Source organism: Bombus bifarius, unplaced genomic scaffold (assembly GCF_011952205.1).
Source record: "Bombus bifarius isolate JDL3187 unplaced genomic scaffold, Bbif_JDL3187 scf7180000010271, whole genome shotgun sequence".
In the NCBI taxonomy this organism is placed as follows: domain Eukaryota; kingdom Metazoa; phylum Arthropoda; class Insecta; order Hymenoptera; family Apidae; genus Bombus; species Bombus bifarius.
Window position 1 is genome coordinate 7,072,101 of NW_022885586.1, and position 21,329 is coordinate 7,093,429.

At 34.3% G+C, this 21,329-nt stretch overlaps 1 protein-coding gene across 1 annotated transcript in view; it reads right to left on the minus strand.

Moving 5' to 3' along the window:
* The window catches only part of LOC117216635, a 176,719-nt gene that overhangs the window by 41,246 nt on the left and 114,144 nt on the right, over window positions 1–21,329 (minus strand). Inside the window, exon 2 of the mRNA XM_033463515.1 lies at window positions 6,355–6,497. Coding sequence (XP_033319406.1) covers window positions 6,355–6,497 — 143 coding nt within the window. The remainder of the gene's footprint in view (window positions 1–6,354; window positions 6,498–21,329) is intronic.

The window sequence follows — 21,329 nt, forward strand, 5'->3', positions numbered from 1 at the left end:
TAGTGTTCCTGATCCAGCTTCCTCTTTTGCAAATCCTCACAAAATCTCTTTAAAACTTTATGCTTTCGGGGGTTTCACAAGCCGAATCTGTCGAGCGTCGAGCAACAGGACAGAAGTTTCCCAGTTTCGTGTATATTCTCTTACCCGCACAGAGTTTTGATTTATCGTCCTGAGTACTTTCAACCTTATAGTCCTCTCACAGTAGCTTCGCGTGTACATCAGGATCTTTCATAACTTTGTCCCGTTTTTTTCTCCAGCCAGGAGAAATATTTTAAAATTTCTTTTTCCTCCCTATTCATATCATGGAAATGCTTAGAATTTGACGAAGAGAACTTTACCACAACTTTGCCGTTTGATCTTCGTCAAAATTTTGTCAATTATCAAATTACGTTTCCTATTAAATTTTCAGAATGTGAATACGAACCCTTGCGTAATTCAATTTATTCAAAAACTCTTACACGCATGTTGCGTAGATTGAACGCCAATTGAATATAAAATATGTAGGAATACAAATTGATACTAAAAAAAACATTTGGTATATGTACAATACTCAAGTCTCATTTTTATAACACATATACTCACTTTTCATTCTCGATGTACGAAGTTTATTCTTTGTTCTACTAAAACCGGTTCTTGGTAAATACTGATGAACATAATACAACAGTGGATTTGAAAGAACGATTATACGAAGGACCATTACGCTTAAACGAGCGTGAATAGGTGACAGCAACTTGGATGAGCAGTGTTTAAAGGAGCACTGATGACCACGATTGGCATCGCAGAGGCCAATCGCTTGCATCATGCGAAAAACAAACCGGTATCGGATGAAACGAGCAAAAAATGAAACGCAATTGTGCGTGTGTAAATGTTCCATTGTTCGTCGATGCATACGTCTTTTCCTAACTATCTACCGAGCCATTGGCATTGTCGTGAATATTTCAGCATTACGAACAACGAGCTGGAAAATCAAGCTGCTGGATATGCATCGAAAAGGAAAAAAGGGAAAAATCGTCTTGTTCAAGAATATGTACAGGATACGAATAAGGTTTGTCGATATATGCTAAGAGGGATGAGAAAAAAGGGTGATGTTTGGCGGAAAAGAACGAAGTGGATTGTAGGAATTGGGTGACAGCGGTGGGACTAACGAAGAATGAAAAGGGATTTGGAAATTTTGTCTTTGTCTGGTCCATTTTTTATTCCCAGCGAGGCGTAATGGACAGATTTATGATACTTGTTCTTTATGGGTTTACTCCGCGGTAACTAAGATTTATCAATTTGGGTAGATAAAGGTTGGGTCATAATTTATGTGTTTTCAGACTTTTCTTGCACACGTTAAAGACTGACGCTTCATTTGCAGCTTTTACTTTAGCAAATAAGAAAGAAATATTTTCTTAGTTCATAGAAGTACTATATAATTTTTACTATTTATTTTAATTAACTTTCCGTTTACATCTTTTTTTCACGAAATTAAAAATCAGTACAGGCGAATTATTTTTTTTCTATTTCCTATAAATGCGAGTATAATGATACGTATGTATATGAGCCTCTTAGAAACGAAACTGATCAATTCATTTTTTATTTATTCCTTAATTTCATTGCATCAATGCGTAATTAATGTTTAACAGAAATAGGAACAAATCACATAATTGCAAACCTCGTTGACATTAAGGCCGATCTAGATATTCGAAAATTGCCACTTTGTAGTCGATTCATTTAAGACAAGAAACTTAATTTCCTTTCTTTTCTCCACGCAGAATTGTATTTCTACGCCTGTGACACATGAAAGAAATACAACAAAGGGGTCACGTAAAATAGAAATTACGTTGGATTGATTAATACGATTTGTGTGCAAAACTCGAAGACGCATACAGATGAGGAAGGGCAATATTGCACATGGAAACTTGATGTGCCACGGTTTAAGGTCCACTGATACTACTACCTTCGTCACATGATTAATGATGTGAAGTTGTTTATTGCCTCCACTGAATTTTCATGCTGTTTTATGTATATCTACGGATATTGTAGATTTTTTCTGCAAAAGGAGATATAGGAAGCATAAAGTAATATCTTTGGATTTCTGTGTGACACTTATGTCATCGCAGAATTTTCAAATCCATTAGAAGAATATGACAAGCTGAAAATTATAGCGATATAAAAGTTTGAATCATGGGTATTCATAATTTCAAAAAATATAATAAATCTCTTGTAATGATAAATTTTAAACAGAATTTTATGAGTAATAACAATAAACAGATTTACAACACTGTCGATTCTTAGCCAACTATATATCTTCGTCTATAATAGATGCAAAATTTTGACAATCTCGAGGTGTAATAGGTATTTTTATCTGCTTTTTGTTAGTCTTATTAACGAGGAGAATTAAGAATTAAACGTTTCCTGAGTTTTCTCATTTTCGTTTGCTATCCCGTCGATATGATTTGTAATAAAAAATTAACATCGGATACGTTGCTCTATCATCTCTGAAAATTAGAAAAATAATAATCATATTGTATATGAGACACATAAATGAGTTCGCAACGCACGATAAACCCTTTTTTTGAATCTTATATACGAATTTATAATTTATAACGTTGGAAGAACTAAATCTACGTAAGAAACCAACGAATAAGTTCTTCTCATACCAAACTTAAAAATGTTCACCTCTTCGTCTGATATGGACCATTGTATTCTAAAATTATGTACGAGTGATCGATGTTAAAATAAATCAATTTCGTCGAGGTATTTAATATCCACTGGCATAAAGATTCTTTAATACACCATTAATTGTGAAATATACTCTACGAAGGTTTATCGGGATAGCAGGATATTGCGGTCTCAATGAATCGATACGTTTCCGCAAATCAACCGGCAGCTTTTGAATTTACGAGGCACAGCAGAGGCTTTTATAAACGCCAAGTGAAATGTACAGCCAGGAGAAACGATATAGCGTGGTTAACGTGCCTCATGCACTGAACTTGTTTTTTCATTTTACTTAATACAGAGATATCAATTATACACGTAGTTCAACGATGATTGATCATTATCTGATACTTTTATCGATAACATTCAAATTCCTTATTTTCCGTTTAAACATCGATTTTTATTTGCCATAGTTTATGTAAATGTAAGCTGCTTAACATAGACATTGTATAATCTAGACATTATGTAACCGAATTTACAATGTAAATATGCGCAGTATATTATAGAATGGAAATTTCGTCTATTAAAAGCTACACATATGTGTATTATTATTGTATGCATTATGTATGTATTGTATTTGCATGTATAACAAGGGAAATACATCTCTAGATGTATGGAGAATGCAGAAAATTTTTAATTTCACGGTCTGTAGAAGTCTATTATAAAAAATCGAAATGTCTCGTGGAAATTTTATAAACTTGGAATGGCTCGTTTCTGTTGATTTTGCGTGCTTTTTATAACCAAAATTTAGAACGTAAAATTAGAATAGTGCTTCAATAGTTTTCTATATATCTTCCAATTTTCATTTCTTTGGTTTCAAGCCTTATATTTTAGTCTTCGATAAATCTAGCGTTAGAGAAGAACTGTCAAACTGTAGTTTTAACAAACAGGCATCTGAATTTCAAATTTCCTTTTACGTTCTCTTCGGGCATGTTCGGTAAATTTATCGCGTCTTTCGTTTTTACGTAATCACATAACAACATAGCGCGTCGATAACAGACCACAATATCGATTTTAACTGACGGTGACGCGAAAGGTAGTTATGCATCCTGTCGGAGGCACTAACCAACAAGAAAATCCACCTGATAGAATGGTTCGCTGAATCTTCAAATTGATTCTGCGAGTAATTCCGTGGGGCAATTCCTGTGATACAATGACCCGACGAAGCGTTTGTCGCCTCCACGAAATGTTAGCTCCACCTCCCACGGAAAATTAGTTCCGTTCCAATACGTAACATTCTCCTTGAAGTGGCGTGTCACGATGTTTTGCTCTTCTCCGCTTAAGTTGCACAAACTAATTGAAAATTCCTCATTCTGCTGGCGATTTAAGGCTTGGAAAGATGGGTCGAACATCTTAAAAAGATCTAAAGGTGAAAGAGAATAAGAATATTCGAAATAAAATAAAATAAAATATATTTTGTTCTACTGTATTTTATTAATCGCGTTGCTTAGTATTTTTCTCATGCATGTAACTTCTCTGATTATTTGGTAAAATGCATCTATTTTATCGTTTGAAAAAATATATATTTGTTTATCACGATTTGTTACAATTACAAACAAAGTTAAAACAAGAATTCAGAGTCCTCTCAGAGACAAATAATTTATAAATTACAGATTAATTATCCGATTGTTTCTGAGATGGCAAAACAATAAAAAGACAATATTCTCTAGTTCATCCAAAAAAAATTTCTTCGCCTTCTCATTTCTCATCGGGATTCTTTAAATAAAAGTCAAAGTTTACTTTGAAGGAGATTCTAGAGAGATGCAAAGATATATCGATGGACCGATGAAGTTCCTGCCACTTAATTCAAGACACAGAACAGCACTCTCTCTGTGCCGTCGAAATGCAAAATTTGTAGCTTGCTTTCCACAGAAGCAGCCCGTAGAAACGTTCAGAAATTTCCCTCTTCCATTGGAATTTTCCACTCAACATCCAAACTTGAATCATTAAATTTTAATGCAACTTCCAGAAACGTTTTCCATTTTTCTCTTCTGTTCCTTCTTCCTTCTTCGGGTAATGTTTCACAATTTCTTTAAGAGTTAGATTCTAAGATACGTGGTAATCCAACTTCAAAAGGACATTCGTAGACGGCGTTGATGGTAACGACCGGACTACGAAACGGAAGAAGAACGGACTACGAAACAAAGAAGACGAACGCGCTAAGAAGACGTTCTGAGATAGCTTTTTATGTCGTTGAATTTTCATTTCATAGCGTACTATGAGCGTTACTTTCAATCCAGCTTATTTTACGAAATATTCGCTCCAGTTTGCTTCTTCCTTGTAAATTTTCAAGAAAAAAGGAAAATGACGGAGAATCTGCCCTCTGTTCTCCCTCCTGATGCTATCGACGAAGAACACGTTCGTTGCTTTCGCTCTGGTTAACTTCTATCTTGCACTTTCTAAAACCAGAAGTTGGTAACTGCGAAAGCTCGTATTACACGCATCCAGTTTGATGTGTGTAATCCTTTTTGCTTGCCCAGGAATAAGAGAAAAGTAGCTAAACAAGTATCGTTGCCACGCGAATGAATACTGTTAACTTATTCGTTGGTAGTGATTGCTATCTGGTGCAAATGGAAGAATATGAGAAAGTGGTGCGTTGGGAGAAAGAGTTGCCAGATGCGTGATAAGAACTTTTTCTGACCATAATTTTATTTCGTTCTTTGTATTCAGTTAACTTACACGTGTGCGTTTTATTTCAGTATTTCTTGAAGTAGAAACGAGATTGATTTAGTTTGTACGTTGGACGTGAGCTTTTTCGAGCTAAATTTTAGAATTTAAAACATAAAGATTTACACGAATATGAAGATATTTTGGAATATTGAAATTTAGAAGAATATGAAAATTTAGTGGAGATTACGTTACAGTGGCTACAAAGAGAAATTAAAATTTCTATTTATTCCAAGAATTGTATCGCGCAACTTCCGTAACAGCCGATTTCACGCCACACCAATTTTAGGCCGTGGTTTCCTTGAAGTTCCGTAAAGTTTCACTGTGAACAAAGCTTTGTAGTTCGCTGAAGTTAGCTAGTATCTTCATTTTTTAAAAATTGCAACCGCAAGTCTTTTAACTTTCATATCCTTCTTTCCTGAAGAATATCTATAAGATCGAAACTCTTTTATAGTGAATTTTTTATTCAATCATGTCCCGACTTGGAATAAATATGATCGTGTAAACGTTTTTTCCTAATTTTGCTATTCATCTTTCTACATTGCATAATATGTTATGTAAGTTTCAATCGGTTATACGATTCTTTTAAGGTTATTGCATTTATAAATTAGATCAAATAGAGAATGCCTTTGTCCTTCATTTTACAAAAGCGTTTCTTTCATTTGATCGAATGTGTGATCGTTTCATCAGTGGCGTAATTTTTATATAGAACTCGGTATTTCTAGATTAGATCGAGTAAAATGCTCCTGTCCTTGATTTTACAAAAATATTCGTTTTATTTGATCTTGTGTGTGATCTTTCACTTAGTCATATGATTCTTATGTAGGTTACAGTGTTTCGAAATTAAATTCTGTAAAATGTTTCTGTTCTTGATTCTACAAAAATATTTGCCTTGCTTGATCGTACATACGAATGGATGTGGAACTCAAGTTGATACAAAGGAATACTTTAAACGTAGTCTTGGAAGTTATAATTCAAGGCACGTACCTGCGGTATTCGGAAGAGTCGAAGAAGGTTTGCTACTTGGATGGATGTGACCGAGCTTGCTGCTCCAACGACTCCACTGATAACTTTTCGCACTGCAGTTTTATTGCAGTTGTACTCAGCGCCGTCTATATTGCTTATCGATCCTGGAACATAAATCACGACACGCTGAAATTAATTTTATAATTAAGCACGCTGGTTTATAACATTGTACATGTATCAAAACGTTATTGTACTTTTTTTATATCATTCGTTTCATGCATTTTTATTTACGGTTAATTTTTGTCACGATCGTTAGAAAAAGTCGCCGCGTCATTTATTACGACATAAATATAAAATAATAGAAATGAAGATTTTAACTCTTGGGATACATGTATGCATTCGCGTTTAAAGGATGAACAGTTCGAATGTTAGCTTTTAATATTCCCCGTAAAATTCAGTTTTCCATACTTTAGTCGTCCCGTGCATTTTTAAAATTCGAAACGAGTACGAGTATCAGGTTTCAGTTTCTTGCTGAATTTCAATCATTATATATTTAAAAGTAGCTTGATTAAATCTGTCGTATTACAGGAATGTTCGTCATTCATCGTTTGATCGTTTTGTTCGACTGTCAGATACACTACGAAAAATTATACAATATTTGAATAGTACGATTGAAAGATAAAAAAGGGAAGTTTTTGAAAATGCATTTTGTTTTACTTTAACCGCCGCAATTTACATATTTTTCGGTATAAAATCGCGAAGGAAATTTATGTCGTTCGTAAGTTTATCGTAATGAGATTTTTAATGCAATACAAAGAAGAAAAATATATATTCGTTTGTTGACTTACAACATACGAATTAAATTAACAAAAATTGATAGAATACGTCGTAGATGATTTCGATATCGGGGCTGGAGGGTTATTTAGTTTCCAGGCAGGATTTTCAATGTCAATGTTTACGTACGAAAATTATAAATAAATATCGGCACACCGTGACCCACATTTCTCCCCCGTAGTGCGTATAATGTGAGTAGTATGTAAATAGCCTAATAGTGCTGACTCAGTTTTTGCCGTAGACTAGGTCACACGGTGCAAACTTGGGGTAGGTTAGAAAGTGAGAGCGAGTGAGAGATAGGAGCGTGTGATAAAGACAGAGATGGCGCTCGTTACAAGTTACGCTTCTCTTTAAACGTCGATATTTCAAGAATCATTTTAAAGATCATTCTAAACAGTGATATTTCCCATTTCTACTATATAAACCTCATTAAAGAATTGGAAGCAATTTTTGAATTATGGTCGCATAAATTTCCACTAATTTTAATAGCTGCTGGTATTAGTTTCGAAAGTAATTGCGATAAATGAACACAATTTCCAACTAACGTCGTTTACATGGAATCTGTTTGATGCTATTATCTAACGCTGTACATAATAACGTTGTTATAGCTGGCTGCGTATTTTAAAAATTATCTAATTTTCAGAGAATACACGATGCTTTTAATTTTATCGGGTTTGTGAATCTCGTTCGCAATTTCTGTTGCATTGGAAATAGGGAGAGTGAATCAAATTTCACGTAATCCGAAACGTTTTAATTCTGTCTGAGAGCACGGTCGAAGCTTCAACGTGACGAGCTTATCCATTTTTTCGGAATTTCCCTTCTCTCTGGTCCACCGCGAACGAATCTAATTTTCAGTTGTGTGTATCTTTTCGAAAGTTGTTGGAAACAGGAACGTGGTTGCGGTTTAGGATCTCGTGACGGAATTTTAGATGACTTTCTTTTTACTTCTGATTTTGGAAGAGACCGAATTACAATTTTACGCTTCGTTTGTTCCTCACACGGCTTGTCGAACGTGTTCTTATATCCTACGTGCTTGTCTAACTTTTCTTGAAATACGAACGAATTTGATTTGACATTTCATTTTCTTTAACCGCTTGCTTTACGATACAAGTTCCAATAGTACATGCTATAAACTACAATAAGGTTGGTCACACGTCTAACTATTTCACAGTTTGGCTGAGCGTTCGAAATTGTGCATATCGCACATATTTTTTGATATGTAAATACAAATGTAAGATAGAACTAATCTTATTTTGTAAGATGTTCGACCGTAGAAATGCTTTGCATCGCTGTACGATTCGAATTAGGATCAGATCAAATTGGGGTCAAACATTGAACAACTTCAAATGAAATAAAATAATGATTCAAGACGAGTATACGGGTGATTTAATTAATTTTCGATAGCAATGAATTAAATAAATTAAATTGCAATATATATATGATCGTCTACGTATTTAGTATCTAGTAATTTGCCATTTATCTTACGTAGTATACTATGTGCATATAAAACATTGTACAATAGATAGAAAAATGAATTTTCTGCATTATAAAATTCCTAGTTGCTATCGGCACCGTATTTCTTATTATAGCGTAAAACGTATTATTATTTGTAATTTATAATCGTTGAGTCGTGAATATTTTATGTCAGCTACGTTTTCTTTTTGTTCAACGATTATGGATCATTTTGCGCTCGAAGCAATTGCGAATTATTTCCAGTTTTGTACATTTCGGCACATTAAAAAGGAAATTTTGTCGATTTGTTTTATGGTACGTTAAATGTTACTCATTCTTCCGTTTCTTGCTTTCACTGTCTCTATGCGAACGAATTATTCCAACGCTTTGCGAAAATCGCTAGGAAAGTACGTTTTTCGATATCACTGCACCGTTAATTTTTTTCCCTTGAGTATTATATTGTATAGAGTTGTTAAAGAAGTAAATTTATTAACCAGTCAATTTACGCATGTGGAACTTTATTACGATAGAGTTATTATTTTTGCAGGTAAACTTCGCAAAATTTCAAATATTTCTCTTCCAATATCCTTAAAATTAATGTTTTGGAAGGTTATAAATTTCAGAAGATTCTGTTAAATTGCCTTAATTAATTCCTATACTTGTGATTACTGTCTTCCAAGTAACAAAGCATGCTGCAAGAAACTTCACTGCAAGTTAACTTACAAGTACTCGTAGCAAGACCATGAATCTTGGAAACGTAATATACTGTCTTCAATAATTACTGTTGTCTGCAGGTTCATGGCGATAATTTCTATATCGTGTAAATTTGTCTTGCACCATCTGTTAATAGAATAACACTATCAATTACAATGACTGAATGTTCTTAAATGGTTTCTAAGAACTTATTTGTTCTTCGCCGACATTTACGTGACAATAAAATAACGCGAGTTTAAAAACGTATATTTCTTCATTTCTTTTTCCATCTCTGTTTAGTAACACGAGCCTTCAGTATGCTTCACTAAAAACTTCAAAGTCGATGAATATTTAATCTTCTCTTTCTATTAACTAAGAGATTCTCAACAAGAGTGCTACTTAGTGTCAATCGAATTAAATGCTACTTAAAGTACTTAAGTACTATTTCATTTCAAAAAGGATGGTCTTGAAATATGAACGAATGTTGTTATCGATAAATGATCAATCAATCTGATATCTGTTAAAAATTTGTTGATGAGTCACTTGTAATTCGTACGTCAAAGGCTAATGCAATTTTCTAACTAACTTTGAAGCGTTGTATAATTTTACACACTGGTTTCTTGGATGAATATTTTGGAAATTGAAGATGAAGAACGAAGAATTTTTAACAACAGTCATGGTGAAATAGAAATTCTGTATGAAGCTAAGTATGACATTATATAAACTTTTATCGGATTATTAATTTCACGAATTATTTGGAAAACAATAATTTTTAACGAATTATTCCCCCACTTTTATATTGCTCGTTGAAAATTTCTCGATCTTCTCTTGTTAGAAGTTTGTGATTTTCATCAGATACTACATTCTTTGGTTTTCTTTTTTCGGAGTCAATAGAACGCATCAAAGTGTTTTTGACTATTTTAATAAAGAATTGAATAAATCAAAATATTCTTCCTTATCATACATTAATATTTTTTTGTGTTCATAGTCCATAGTAATTAAGCTTCAACATTCTGCATCTCTTTTTATATTTATTTCTCGGTTACAGTGAAACTTTGTTTATTCAAACACGTCGAGGGACAAAGTCTTTCGGATAATCGATGAATTTCGTAAATAATAGAGGTTCACTAGTCATACCCACCAATTGCTTTTATTTGTTACGATAATAGAAGCTGACATTGGGATAACTGTGGTTGAAGAACACTTTCCATTTAAACATTCAGTTGCGTATCGAACGTCGACCACGTCAGAATACGCGTTCGTATAACTGTAAGTAAGAATAATAAGCGCTCAGCTATGAGTTCACATAACTGACGTTAAACGATAACCTGTTCGTATAAGCGAGCTGTGTATGAACTGTACATTGGCCCTCATTCCGCGTCATGATGCACATCTTAACATAATTAATTAAACATTTCGATCGTGTTATATAATATATATTAGATATTAAATATAATATATTAAATAGTTACTTCAGTTTCATCTTTTCTGCTGATGAAATATTCGAATAGCGAAACATGTGAGCCACGAATCCCTGAAGAGTTTCTCATGCGAAATTAATTAATTAAACCCATCCAAAATTCATAGTGTCAGCTGGCAAGATAATATGACCGCTTTTATGTGTTATTCTATATCAATTCATAGTGATATTCGTCGGTCGATTGTTGTCGATCGCGTTTCAAATTAATATGGTAACGAGGACGATTTATGAACTGCGTTGCGAATTGTTTCGTTATTGTGTCGGTTATCTCGGATCGATTAATCAGTTTATGGTAATAGCGGGGACGTTTCGCAAAACGTCGACGAAGAAACATATTTGTGGCTAAATGGACAAAGTCTCATTCGTTTATTATGCGTCGAATAAATTATTAAATTATCGCGCGTAGAATAAAGTGAACGAGGTTTCAATGTTATTTAGTTTCAAACAATATAAAATATAATAGTTTTCTTGAGCTATCAAACTTTTGAAGCTGTTTAAAGATATTTAATAGGGGACTTTTAAATAATTTATTAATTCGAGAAGAGGATTTTTAGTAAAACAACAAGTGTCTAACTTGATATCTTAAACGAGAATAGTGTGAAGTTTACCCTGAATACTAATATTTCTTTCAAAATTCATAATACTTTCATTTCTCCACCATGGGTCGTAAAATTCATAAAACTACTTTGGAATCTTCAGTGACGAGAAACTTTCCCATTGAAAAACTGTGTAATTTATTAAGACTGAATACTTGGATTTTTTTTAGTAATCTAATAGATATTACACGACATTCATATAAAATGTATATTTTTCTTTCAACTGATTACAATATCTATCGAGACTTTCAATGGAATAGAAATTTTCATAATAATAGAAAATGTGAAATGCTTCAGAAGACATTGTTTTTTAGAAAAAGTTAAAATTGAACGTCTGGCAAATACATGTTATTTTGATCATTACCTCTATTTCTGAGCAGATTAACAGTTCTTCCTTTTTAAAATCATTCATATGTCTATTAAATAAAAGCTCGATTTTCCATGACTGGTTCTTCTACCTAGCACACTGTTTCGCGTAGTTTCGCATGCTACAGTAGCACCTGTTGAATCGTATCGGTTTATATGTATATTCGACCTAACTATCCGTACACTGGGAACAAATTGCGAGGATGGAAGGACATTACAGCTACCCCAGTTCGTAATTTACGACATTATGCTAAAGTTTCAATGATGGTGCCCCTGCCACATTTGCTTACGGCGCTGAATCGAACCGTGAGATTATATATATGTCCCAGCTGGACGGTTTATCCTAATAGAAAATTCACCACATTGTATTATACCGACGTTAACGTTTCGCGAAGTGTGAAATTTGACAAATTTTATCGTCGAAATTCACGCGAACCGGTTATTTCGTTAATTAATGATTCGCATTAGCTAATGGTAACTACGTTGGTAGGTCGTTTGAAAGATTTCGATCTATGGTTTGGTGTAGATGCTTACAAAAATTACAAAGTAATTACGTTTTAGATGTAATTCCTTTTAGATTATTTTCGCTAATGTAAAGCCAGATTTATTTTGGGATTAGATTTAATTAAGCTTTAAATTAAAGTGCAATTAAGTAGGAGAATCAAGCATAAATGTGATATGATATAATGTAGAAGTTATAACACAGTAATGCATAATATAAAATGCAGTATAATTTTAACCTGTTTTGTACGAAATATTTTGATAATTATTAATAAGATGATCGTTACTATTAAAATAGGAAAATTTATAGGTGAAACAGAAAATATTTGACGAAATGTATCTTTTTTTATTACATGTACAATGTTACCAACTTTTTTATTTTAGTATTCAATTAAATATATCATCGTTTAATACAATTATAATTTAATAATATCACAAGTACGAATATACATTTAATGTATTTTATTTCGAATCTCTCTATAGTCGGTTAATTAATTAGGACCCATCGATCGTAAAAGAGCGACTTAAACGATAACAAGCCCGAAAAGGATTAAACTCGTGTTTAACATTTGTAACAACAAATTGTACTGTATTTCGTTCGGTATACAAATGCGATTTCGCAAGCTGTTCTCATTCTTTACGCTTTATACTTCGTAAACCTCGGTAGCCTTGAGAATTTCATGATTCATAGCTTTGTATAATTGAAATTGTTCTCATTACCCTGGTTTAAATTGTGCATAATAATTTCAACGTTTTTCAGGCTAACATACTACCAAGATATTTTCAGACTTCCGATGAAACTAATTACTCAACGCGGATCTTTACACTCCCAGGTGTCTAATTACTTGGTGTGCAGATCTTCAGATCTTAGAGGATGTCGGTTACAACGTTAATAAAAAAGTCAGGACCGTTTCCCTTTAATTGTCTCCCTGATTATTTCAAACATTTCTCGGGGGGTTGGTAGCAATTACGGTAATAGTAATTTCGTTTAACATTCAACAGTAGAAATTTCTTTCCTTCTTTCTTTAATGTTCGCTTCGAAAATTGAGGATTGTGAAAATGTACATTTCCTTTATTTCAGCAGATCGTAGATTTTATGGTCGTACTGTAGATTGATTCACATAAAAGCTAAACCGATTAAATAACTCTATTGAAATTGAGAAATTTGTAGAAAATGCAGTTGGTTAATTGGTCTTCTGAATGTCTCAATGTGAATGAACATTATCTGTAACAATTGTTATAGTATTGTACTTAGAATTCATTACAATTTCTGCAGAAATGGTCTTAAGTATGTCTGACTGTATATATTTCTATTTCACTTACTCGTATATTTTAATTTTCCTGAGAGTTTTATCTTCTATGTTTTAAAAACCCTTTGGCATGACAATCGTTCGTATTATTAAAGGTTCGAGAGGTAGTCTACGAGCTATTCAATATTAATTTATTCATATTCTGGTTAATAAATATATTAGGACCTACGATAGTTCTCTACATACATCCGGATAATTGGAAATTATCTGTATATACTTCTGTTGTATCTTGAGTTAAGATTTTTGTTTTAATTCTTAATTTCCATAGAACGCGCATTGTTTCCAAACTTTTGGCCAACATCGTAGTACACAGAATAACTTTTAAGAAATTCATGAAACGTAACACGTACATCACGTCCTCTCGTTTCTTGTTCTTTACATTTTAGTTGGAACACCATGTGGTTATATCGTACATTACAAGTATGTTCTTAATTTGACATACCTTGGAAAGGAGTTAAGCCTGAGCAGAAGGTCTGCAAGTATAATAGCTTTCAATCATCCAGTCAGAAGTCGAAATTAATTAATTAATATCTACGAATTTCGATAGTATATCATTGTAAATTTCCTTCCCGTGTTTTTCTTTCTTTCCCTTTCTTTCCCTTTTCCTTCCCTATCTTCTGTATATAAAGATAATCTTTTTTAAAGTATAAAAGTATAAAAAAGTGTTTCATTTCTAATCCACGCTTATAATTCAGATAAGATATAAATGTTTTAAAGAAATTGTGAAACGAAAAGCAAATCCAAGTGTATCCCTTTCTACTTTTTCAGAAGATAACTCTATAAATATTTAACTCGACACGATCGTCCTAAATGCATATATATTTTAGCAGCAGACAAAATTCCATGAATAAACGTCGTTCCTCTGATTTTACACGGAGAAAGAACGCGATCTTAAAGCCCGATAAAAGAATCCTGCTTTTACCTCCGGCTTGCTTTCATCAGGACTTGGGATCGATCTCCGACCAGTCCATTCAGTTAGCTGTTTCTTATCAAATTTCAGACCTATAATTTAGCCCTAGGGCGGTTCGTAGCCAAGAAATTAGCTGATTTCGCACGATCCTCCTAATTCTCTATCTTTGGGTTCTCTATCGTTTCGATTCCCCACTGATACACATATACACATACACATTTTATAAGGATCATGGCAATATTTGTGGAGGAAACTAGCTGTCGCTTCTCTACATAGACAGTGCAAATGTTTACGAAAGGCTTAACATGCGGGCGGTAAGAGGGTTTCCCGTTGGGCCATGAATCTTCGTTCGGTTTCACATTCATTTCCACGTCTGCTTGGCTTCTGCACCTCCTTCTTCTACCATTGGAATCTAACTGGTAAAGCTGAGCTGGCAGAAGAAGCAAGAATATTTCCCGGCAGACCGGTTCCTCTCGATGAAAGATCGTGTAATTCCTCTCGACTGCATCTTGTCTGATATATACAGGATGTTGGTAAAAAATTGAGTACTGAATACAGATTCGATTGTAGATATCAATATAACAAAAAAAAGTTCACGTATGATGATGTCATTCGAGCTTTAGTTTTGAAACTATGAACAAGTCTGTTTTATGCCAAAAATTTTGCAATTTACAAGTGTCCTTTAGAAGCTATATATTCATCAGCTCCATAAGTCGTAAAATGGAGAAAATCCGATGATTAGACCGGATATTTATGCAAATTCCCATTTTTATGAACATGATTAGAAAAATGGATTTTTAGTATAGAAAATTGTCTCTTCCATTGAATACCGCAGAAAGCACTACGTTTTAGATTTTATATTATGCGCATTCCGCGTATTTTTGCATCTTCAAATTTCCCATGAACGTACCAGAATCCACACACTAGTGATAAAGTTACAAACACTGTTTTTTAAATTTACTTTGAAATCGCCATTATTTGTGTCACATTCTTATGAACTGATAAAAGTAAGAAGCTATTTTGTTCCTTCAGCATCGAGCGATAATGTATCTATGTAATTTATTTATGTTATTTAACTAAGAAATAGATAAAAGGTAGAGTTGATCAGTTTGGCTTATGAGAGGCATAAATAGCCCCATATATTTTATGACACCCAGTATACATCTCTCCTTTCTTTCTTTTCCTATTCTGGTAGAGTTGTATATAATATACACCTGCAGGCAGTAGCTGCCTGGTAGCTGGCCCCATTCATTTTTTTCATTGTGTAACGTTAGCACGTCTGTTCTCGGACTAAAGAACATCGGTGAAAAAGACTGTCGAGGCGAGATGCAGCGCCGAGGAAAACGTACTTCGAAGAAAACCTTTGTGAACCGATGCTTTCTGCTTCCCGTTTTAATTTCACCGAGCTGCCATTTTTCGAACGTGCCTGTGAAGGCTGACGTTTAGGATTTCGATGCTCCGAGAATCTCAAAGAGAAATCTGCGCCGAGACTCGAAAGATTTTGAAGTTCGTGACTGCAAACTTGGAGATTTCAAAGTTGCGGATGCTTCAGGTTACGCACTAGTTCAAAATTTTATAGCTGCAGCGCTAAGCTTGCGAGAATTTAAGACGTAAACTTTGCAAGATTCCAGTTTCAAATATAGAAATATAAGAAGTTCCAAGTACCAGCTAAGGTTAAGGGTAGATGGTTAAAGATATGCTTCGAATTGACTTGGAAGTAGTCTTCAAAGAATCTTTTCTGATATTCGAGTATACGTTCAATGCAGTTGCTAAGATTGGATATACGAAATCTTTGAGTCGGGATAAAATACCGGCAGAATTATCGGAGCACAGTTGCCGGCGGCATTTCAGCAAGAAATTCTTAACTGCCTCATTAGTTTGTATGCTGGAACGAGCCACGCTGCATGATGATTTGTTTGAATGTTTTTCTTACGTAATTGCTACTGTTCACGACGGTTAAACATAGCATCTGCTTTGACGTGGAGATTATTTCAACGAGCCTTTCAACAAATTTAATAATGTAAAGTGCATAAAATGTATATAACGCTGATATAGGATATAATTGGCGATATAAGTGAGAAAGGATTACTTCTGTATGAAAAAATAAATTAGAAATATGCAACAACATTTTTGCGAAGAATTGAAATTCAAAAGTTCAATCAATTGAATCGTTTATGGAAAAATAAATCAAGAATATGAAACAATATTATTTTGCATATATGCATACTATAATTACATAATGTTGTAATAACAATGCCTTGTTTTCGAGGAAATTTATTTTAAATATTTTCTTGTTAAATCCAGATACATGGCTGACTGTATCAACCAGGTAAATATTTGAAGTACATTTTCTGAAGAAAAAGGCTGAACTTCTCTTTTCATGCCGAGCTATTGTATATCTTGCTATCGGTTACAGGACATTCCGCCAATAAATATTTGACTTACAAAATACAAAATAACATAAACATAGTAGAATACTATATTTGTTTTCAATTACTTACGTCTGACCAGTAGCGACTCTTTCTACTTGGAAGCTTTTATAATATATATGTCAGAGATGAAAGAACACCGGAGTCTTTGGAATTTTGATTAATCCCGCAACATTGTAACCTAGAGTCTACTATAGCTGTAATTAAACAATTGTAGTTATTCAATCCGATTGTAATTGTTCGAGAGTTGTGATAATGAGCTTGGGCTCGAGGCGACAGCCAGTCGCCGAACGTAGCCGCGGTCACGGGATGAACGCTTTGTCTAACAAAGGCATGGAATAATTCTATAGCTCTCCTTAAAAAGGAAATAGTTGTAACACTCGACAGTAAACATTCCAACGGTCTCTGTCCCGTAGCTCGCCACACGCAGACCCTATTCTTCGAGTAAGATGATTGCCAGATGTCGATGCGTCTCCGCAGTACATGTTCGGCTAGCTCGAGGGCCCGTTATAAATCTTAAGATTTAGTCAACTAAAGTCCTTCAAACAGACAAACAGTCTTTGTCCCAACTACGGGAAAATAGGGGAGACCTATTTTTCAACGAGCGGCGTCTCCCACTAGCAACTTTCCCTCGAGGGCGGCTAGCATCTTTTTCTAACCACCGATATGGAGATTGACCAATTAGCAGCAACGCCAATTTCCCTTACTTTCTGAACGAAGGCTTTTCTCGACGAATCCGATGATCTCGTGTCCTTAGACACACCCCATTATAGTTTTCCTCTGTGGCATCATCGGGACGGGAAAGGCATTCTCGCTCGCGATCTCATCGATGAAAGGAGTAACCCTTTACGACCAGTGAATATTACGCGTCCGACTTAGATTTTGTGAGTACGTTCATCTATCATCCCGTCGACCGCGGATTCGTTATTGAACCTAGGATCATTGTCATTAGTTTCTCGAGTACCTAACTACCACGGTTACTTGTCCGGTTCTATAATAATCGTATTTGCACTAGTCAATGTCTTCTCTATTGCATAACGACAACGTGTAACCCAAACGAAGATTTGTTTCACGCCCCTAACCCTAATTCTAATGTAAACCCGACATATACATACTTTACACGATATTATAGAATCAAGTCAACCAACACGGTAAGTAAAATATTATGTTCTACTTTCAATCAGTACGTTTGACCAGTGGCAGGTCTTTCTACTTGAAAGCTTATACGTGTAATTTAGATTCTAAAGTTTGAGAAAGATTTAGGTTAGATTTATAGGATTTCACATCATGAACAAGGTCGACGGAAATTCAAGTCAAAAAATTAAATCCACTCTTGAGACCCTTATCTACTTGACCCAATCAGACCTGTTGAAGAATATCTGTCAGCTTTGATTCAATAGGATTTACGTACTAGAGAATCTCATTTCATAGGAACAGGATATGTTCCATTGCGAAGACAAATTCTTGACAAAAAAAGAAAAGAAGGAAAACAATTGATATTGCTGGAAAAATGTGTGCGAAGTTGCAATGTGTGCAATAAAAATGCCTGGCAAGAGATACTTATTTTCAGTAAGGTGCAATTTGTTTAAAAAATTATAAAATTAATAGAGAAGCATAATAGAATATTTTACGATACCGTGGAAATGATTTTTAGAAGATAACATGTAATAACAAAATCGTTTTTCGTAGTTAATTCGAATAGTTTTCCTACATTGTACAATTTTACACATATCCATTACGTGAGTTATCATAAATAGACTATGGATGCTAATGCAAATTTATATTAGCTGTGTAGCTAAAAAAGTGAAAAAAACGAACATTCACAATCTAATCTTATGACAATTATTTTAAACAGTTCGAGTTTTAAATTCTAATATCTCATAAATGGCGAATCTTTCTACTTGAAATCTTATAATTTATACTATAAAATTGGGTCGTATGAAGTATCTCCATATCTGAGATGATATCGCTCGCATACCATAAACTTATGAATGTGTTAATTTTTACACTTTGGTAAAGTGCTTGTGTATTTAATAACCAATCGATCAAAGTCTCTAGATACGTACTAGCTTACGGTGCATATGTATACGCGCATGAGTCATGCAGGTGCATCAATGGAAATACTGTGGCTTTCTTATCCGAAGCACGCAAGATGGATCGACATGTATTCGATTAGGATGGCTATCCTCGAGCCAGCTCAATCTGGCGTGTCTTCCTTCAAGCGATAGAAGACGATACTTTATTTTCATGGATCTTCGAACACGATAATACGAGTTTCTCTGAGCTTTTGGAGGTGTCACGATACGATAGTCACGATCAAAGCTGCTGCTTTAGGGAAACGGAAGACCCAGAAACGTCCCAGAGGAATTAATAAACTTAAAAGTTAAAATGAAAGATCAGCTGTTGAATACCATGGTATATTCTTCGATTTGTGTCGAACTCACGGTAATCTCACGGTTACTCAATGCAATGTTGTTACGCGTTGATATTCGAGATTTTAATACGTTTGGTTGTTGCGAGATTTTTCACGGCAAAGATATAGGTATAGCAATTCCCTTTCAAGTATACGAATTCAGACTAACTGTAGTTATTTTTTTCTCACATGTACCATGAATTTGTGGTATTTGTTACGAATGGTGTAGCGAATTTGAAATATTTAGGGACTTCTGTAGCCTAAACTTCGAAAGACACTGAAATAAATAATACTGTTTAGGACTGGCATAGTGGTGTGTAGGGAGAAAGTCATGTCAGGAAAGATTTTCAAGGACCTGATGATGGAATAATCATGATAACAATGGCTGATCTCTTTTATATTGTTTTATAAAGCTAATAGCTGGTCTCGATAGCAAATCGGAGTTTAAATAAAGCTTGAAATAAGAGGGCAAGTGACTAGCTAACAAGTGAAAATAACACAGATATATGCAGGTAGCAGCGTTTCGCGTGGCCGGTAAAAAGTAAAAAAGAACTGTAATGCGAAAACACAATTAGATATGGAATTAGTTATTAATTACTTTAATTAAGCTTAGTCGGTTACTTGTCTTAGATCAAATATGTGTTAGAACGTAACGGCAACAGGTGAGTAAGAGAAAATTAAAAAAGTAGGAAGGGTGAGAACAAAGAAGAGAAATAAAGCCGGAAGTAAATTATCGATCGAAGGTTGTGAAAGCGCGAGAGATGAATTTTCAACGAGGCCTTTCTGCTGTGACTTCTCGATTCTATTTGTACCTGTGTGGCTTTAATTTCCGACTCTGGCAGCCGAGTGGCTGATCGAAATTCCCTCTTCTCGTATGGGGGAATAAACGAGAGCGATTCTTAGCTTTCGAGCGAATTCGTGTCCCGTTCGTTCCAGTTCTGAATTTCGCATTCTAAAAAGTGGGATTGAGGGAGAGCATGGATCTGTGAAACGTCAGCCACAGTCATTGCTCACGCGATTGTTCTCCCGTAATTATTTTATCACCGTGAGATAATTATTTCGTCGTCGTCCCATTCGATTTTCGTAGATTCGCTCGAGAACTCGAGAAAATTAGAAAATCAATTTATAGAATCGAATTGAGGCGTTCGGAGAAAAAAATGGTATGAAAAATAATTCATTTAAGGAAATTGGATAGATTTAATAGAAGAACAAAATTAATGAAAACATTGAAAGAGTTAGAACACTTTCGAATTTTGTAACAAAGATTGAAGGGTTTGCAGCAATAGGATTTGATGGATGGAATTATTTGTCAAATGTGATCAATCTTCATCAATAATCTATTTCATCGCTCTAAAAAAATCTTTTCTTGCAGTAGAAAGCTTATCGATTTCCTTGTCTGAGCGTATCAAACGGAAGACACAAAGGATATTGCATCCGACCAAGTTTTCTTAGAGAAACGGTCAAGACCTAATTATGGAGACTATGTAATTAACGTTTGAGACAGTTCTATCCTATTATACCTCGTAACGCGATATTTTAAAGAAGTTTCAGGTATATTAAGCCAGTAATATCGATGCAGAGAATTTATTTTTCATGAAATAGTTGGTTTATTTTCGGTGGAAAATAAAGCACGATGAAATAACGATATAAATGTTTCGATGAATCGTCGCAACAAAAGAATGAGGAATAAATTATATAACGATCAAGCTTCGAAGCTTTCAGCAGAAAGCTTTTTCATTTGTAGCTTGAGATATGAGATGGAATGTTGAGAATTTATTCTAATATTCCGAATAATTCTATATGCCACTCTATGTTCTCAATAATCGATAGTTTCGTATGAAAATTATTTCATATTTCTAAGAAGAAAGGCGAGTTTTAACATTTGCTTGCAACAATCTGCACTGAATTCTTCGTAATTGAATTAAATCCAATTACTGTTTAACGTGGTTAATTGGTAAAAAACGAATGAACGACAAACAAAAAAGTGGAACGATGGGCAGAGAATTCCGTAG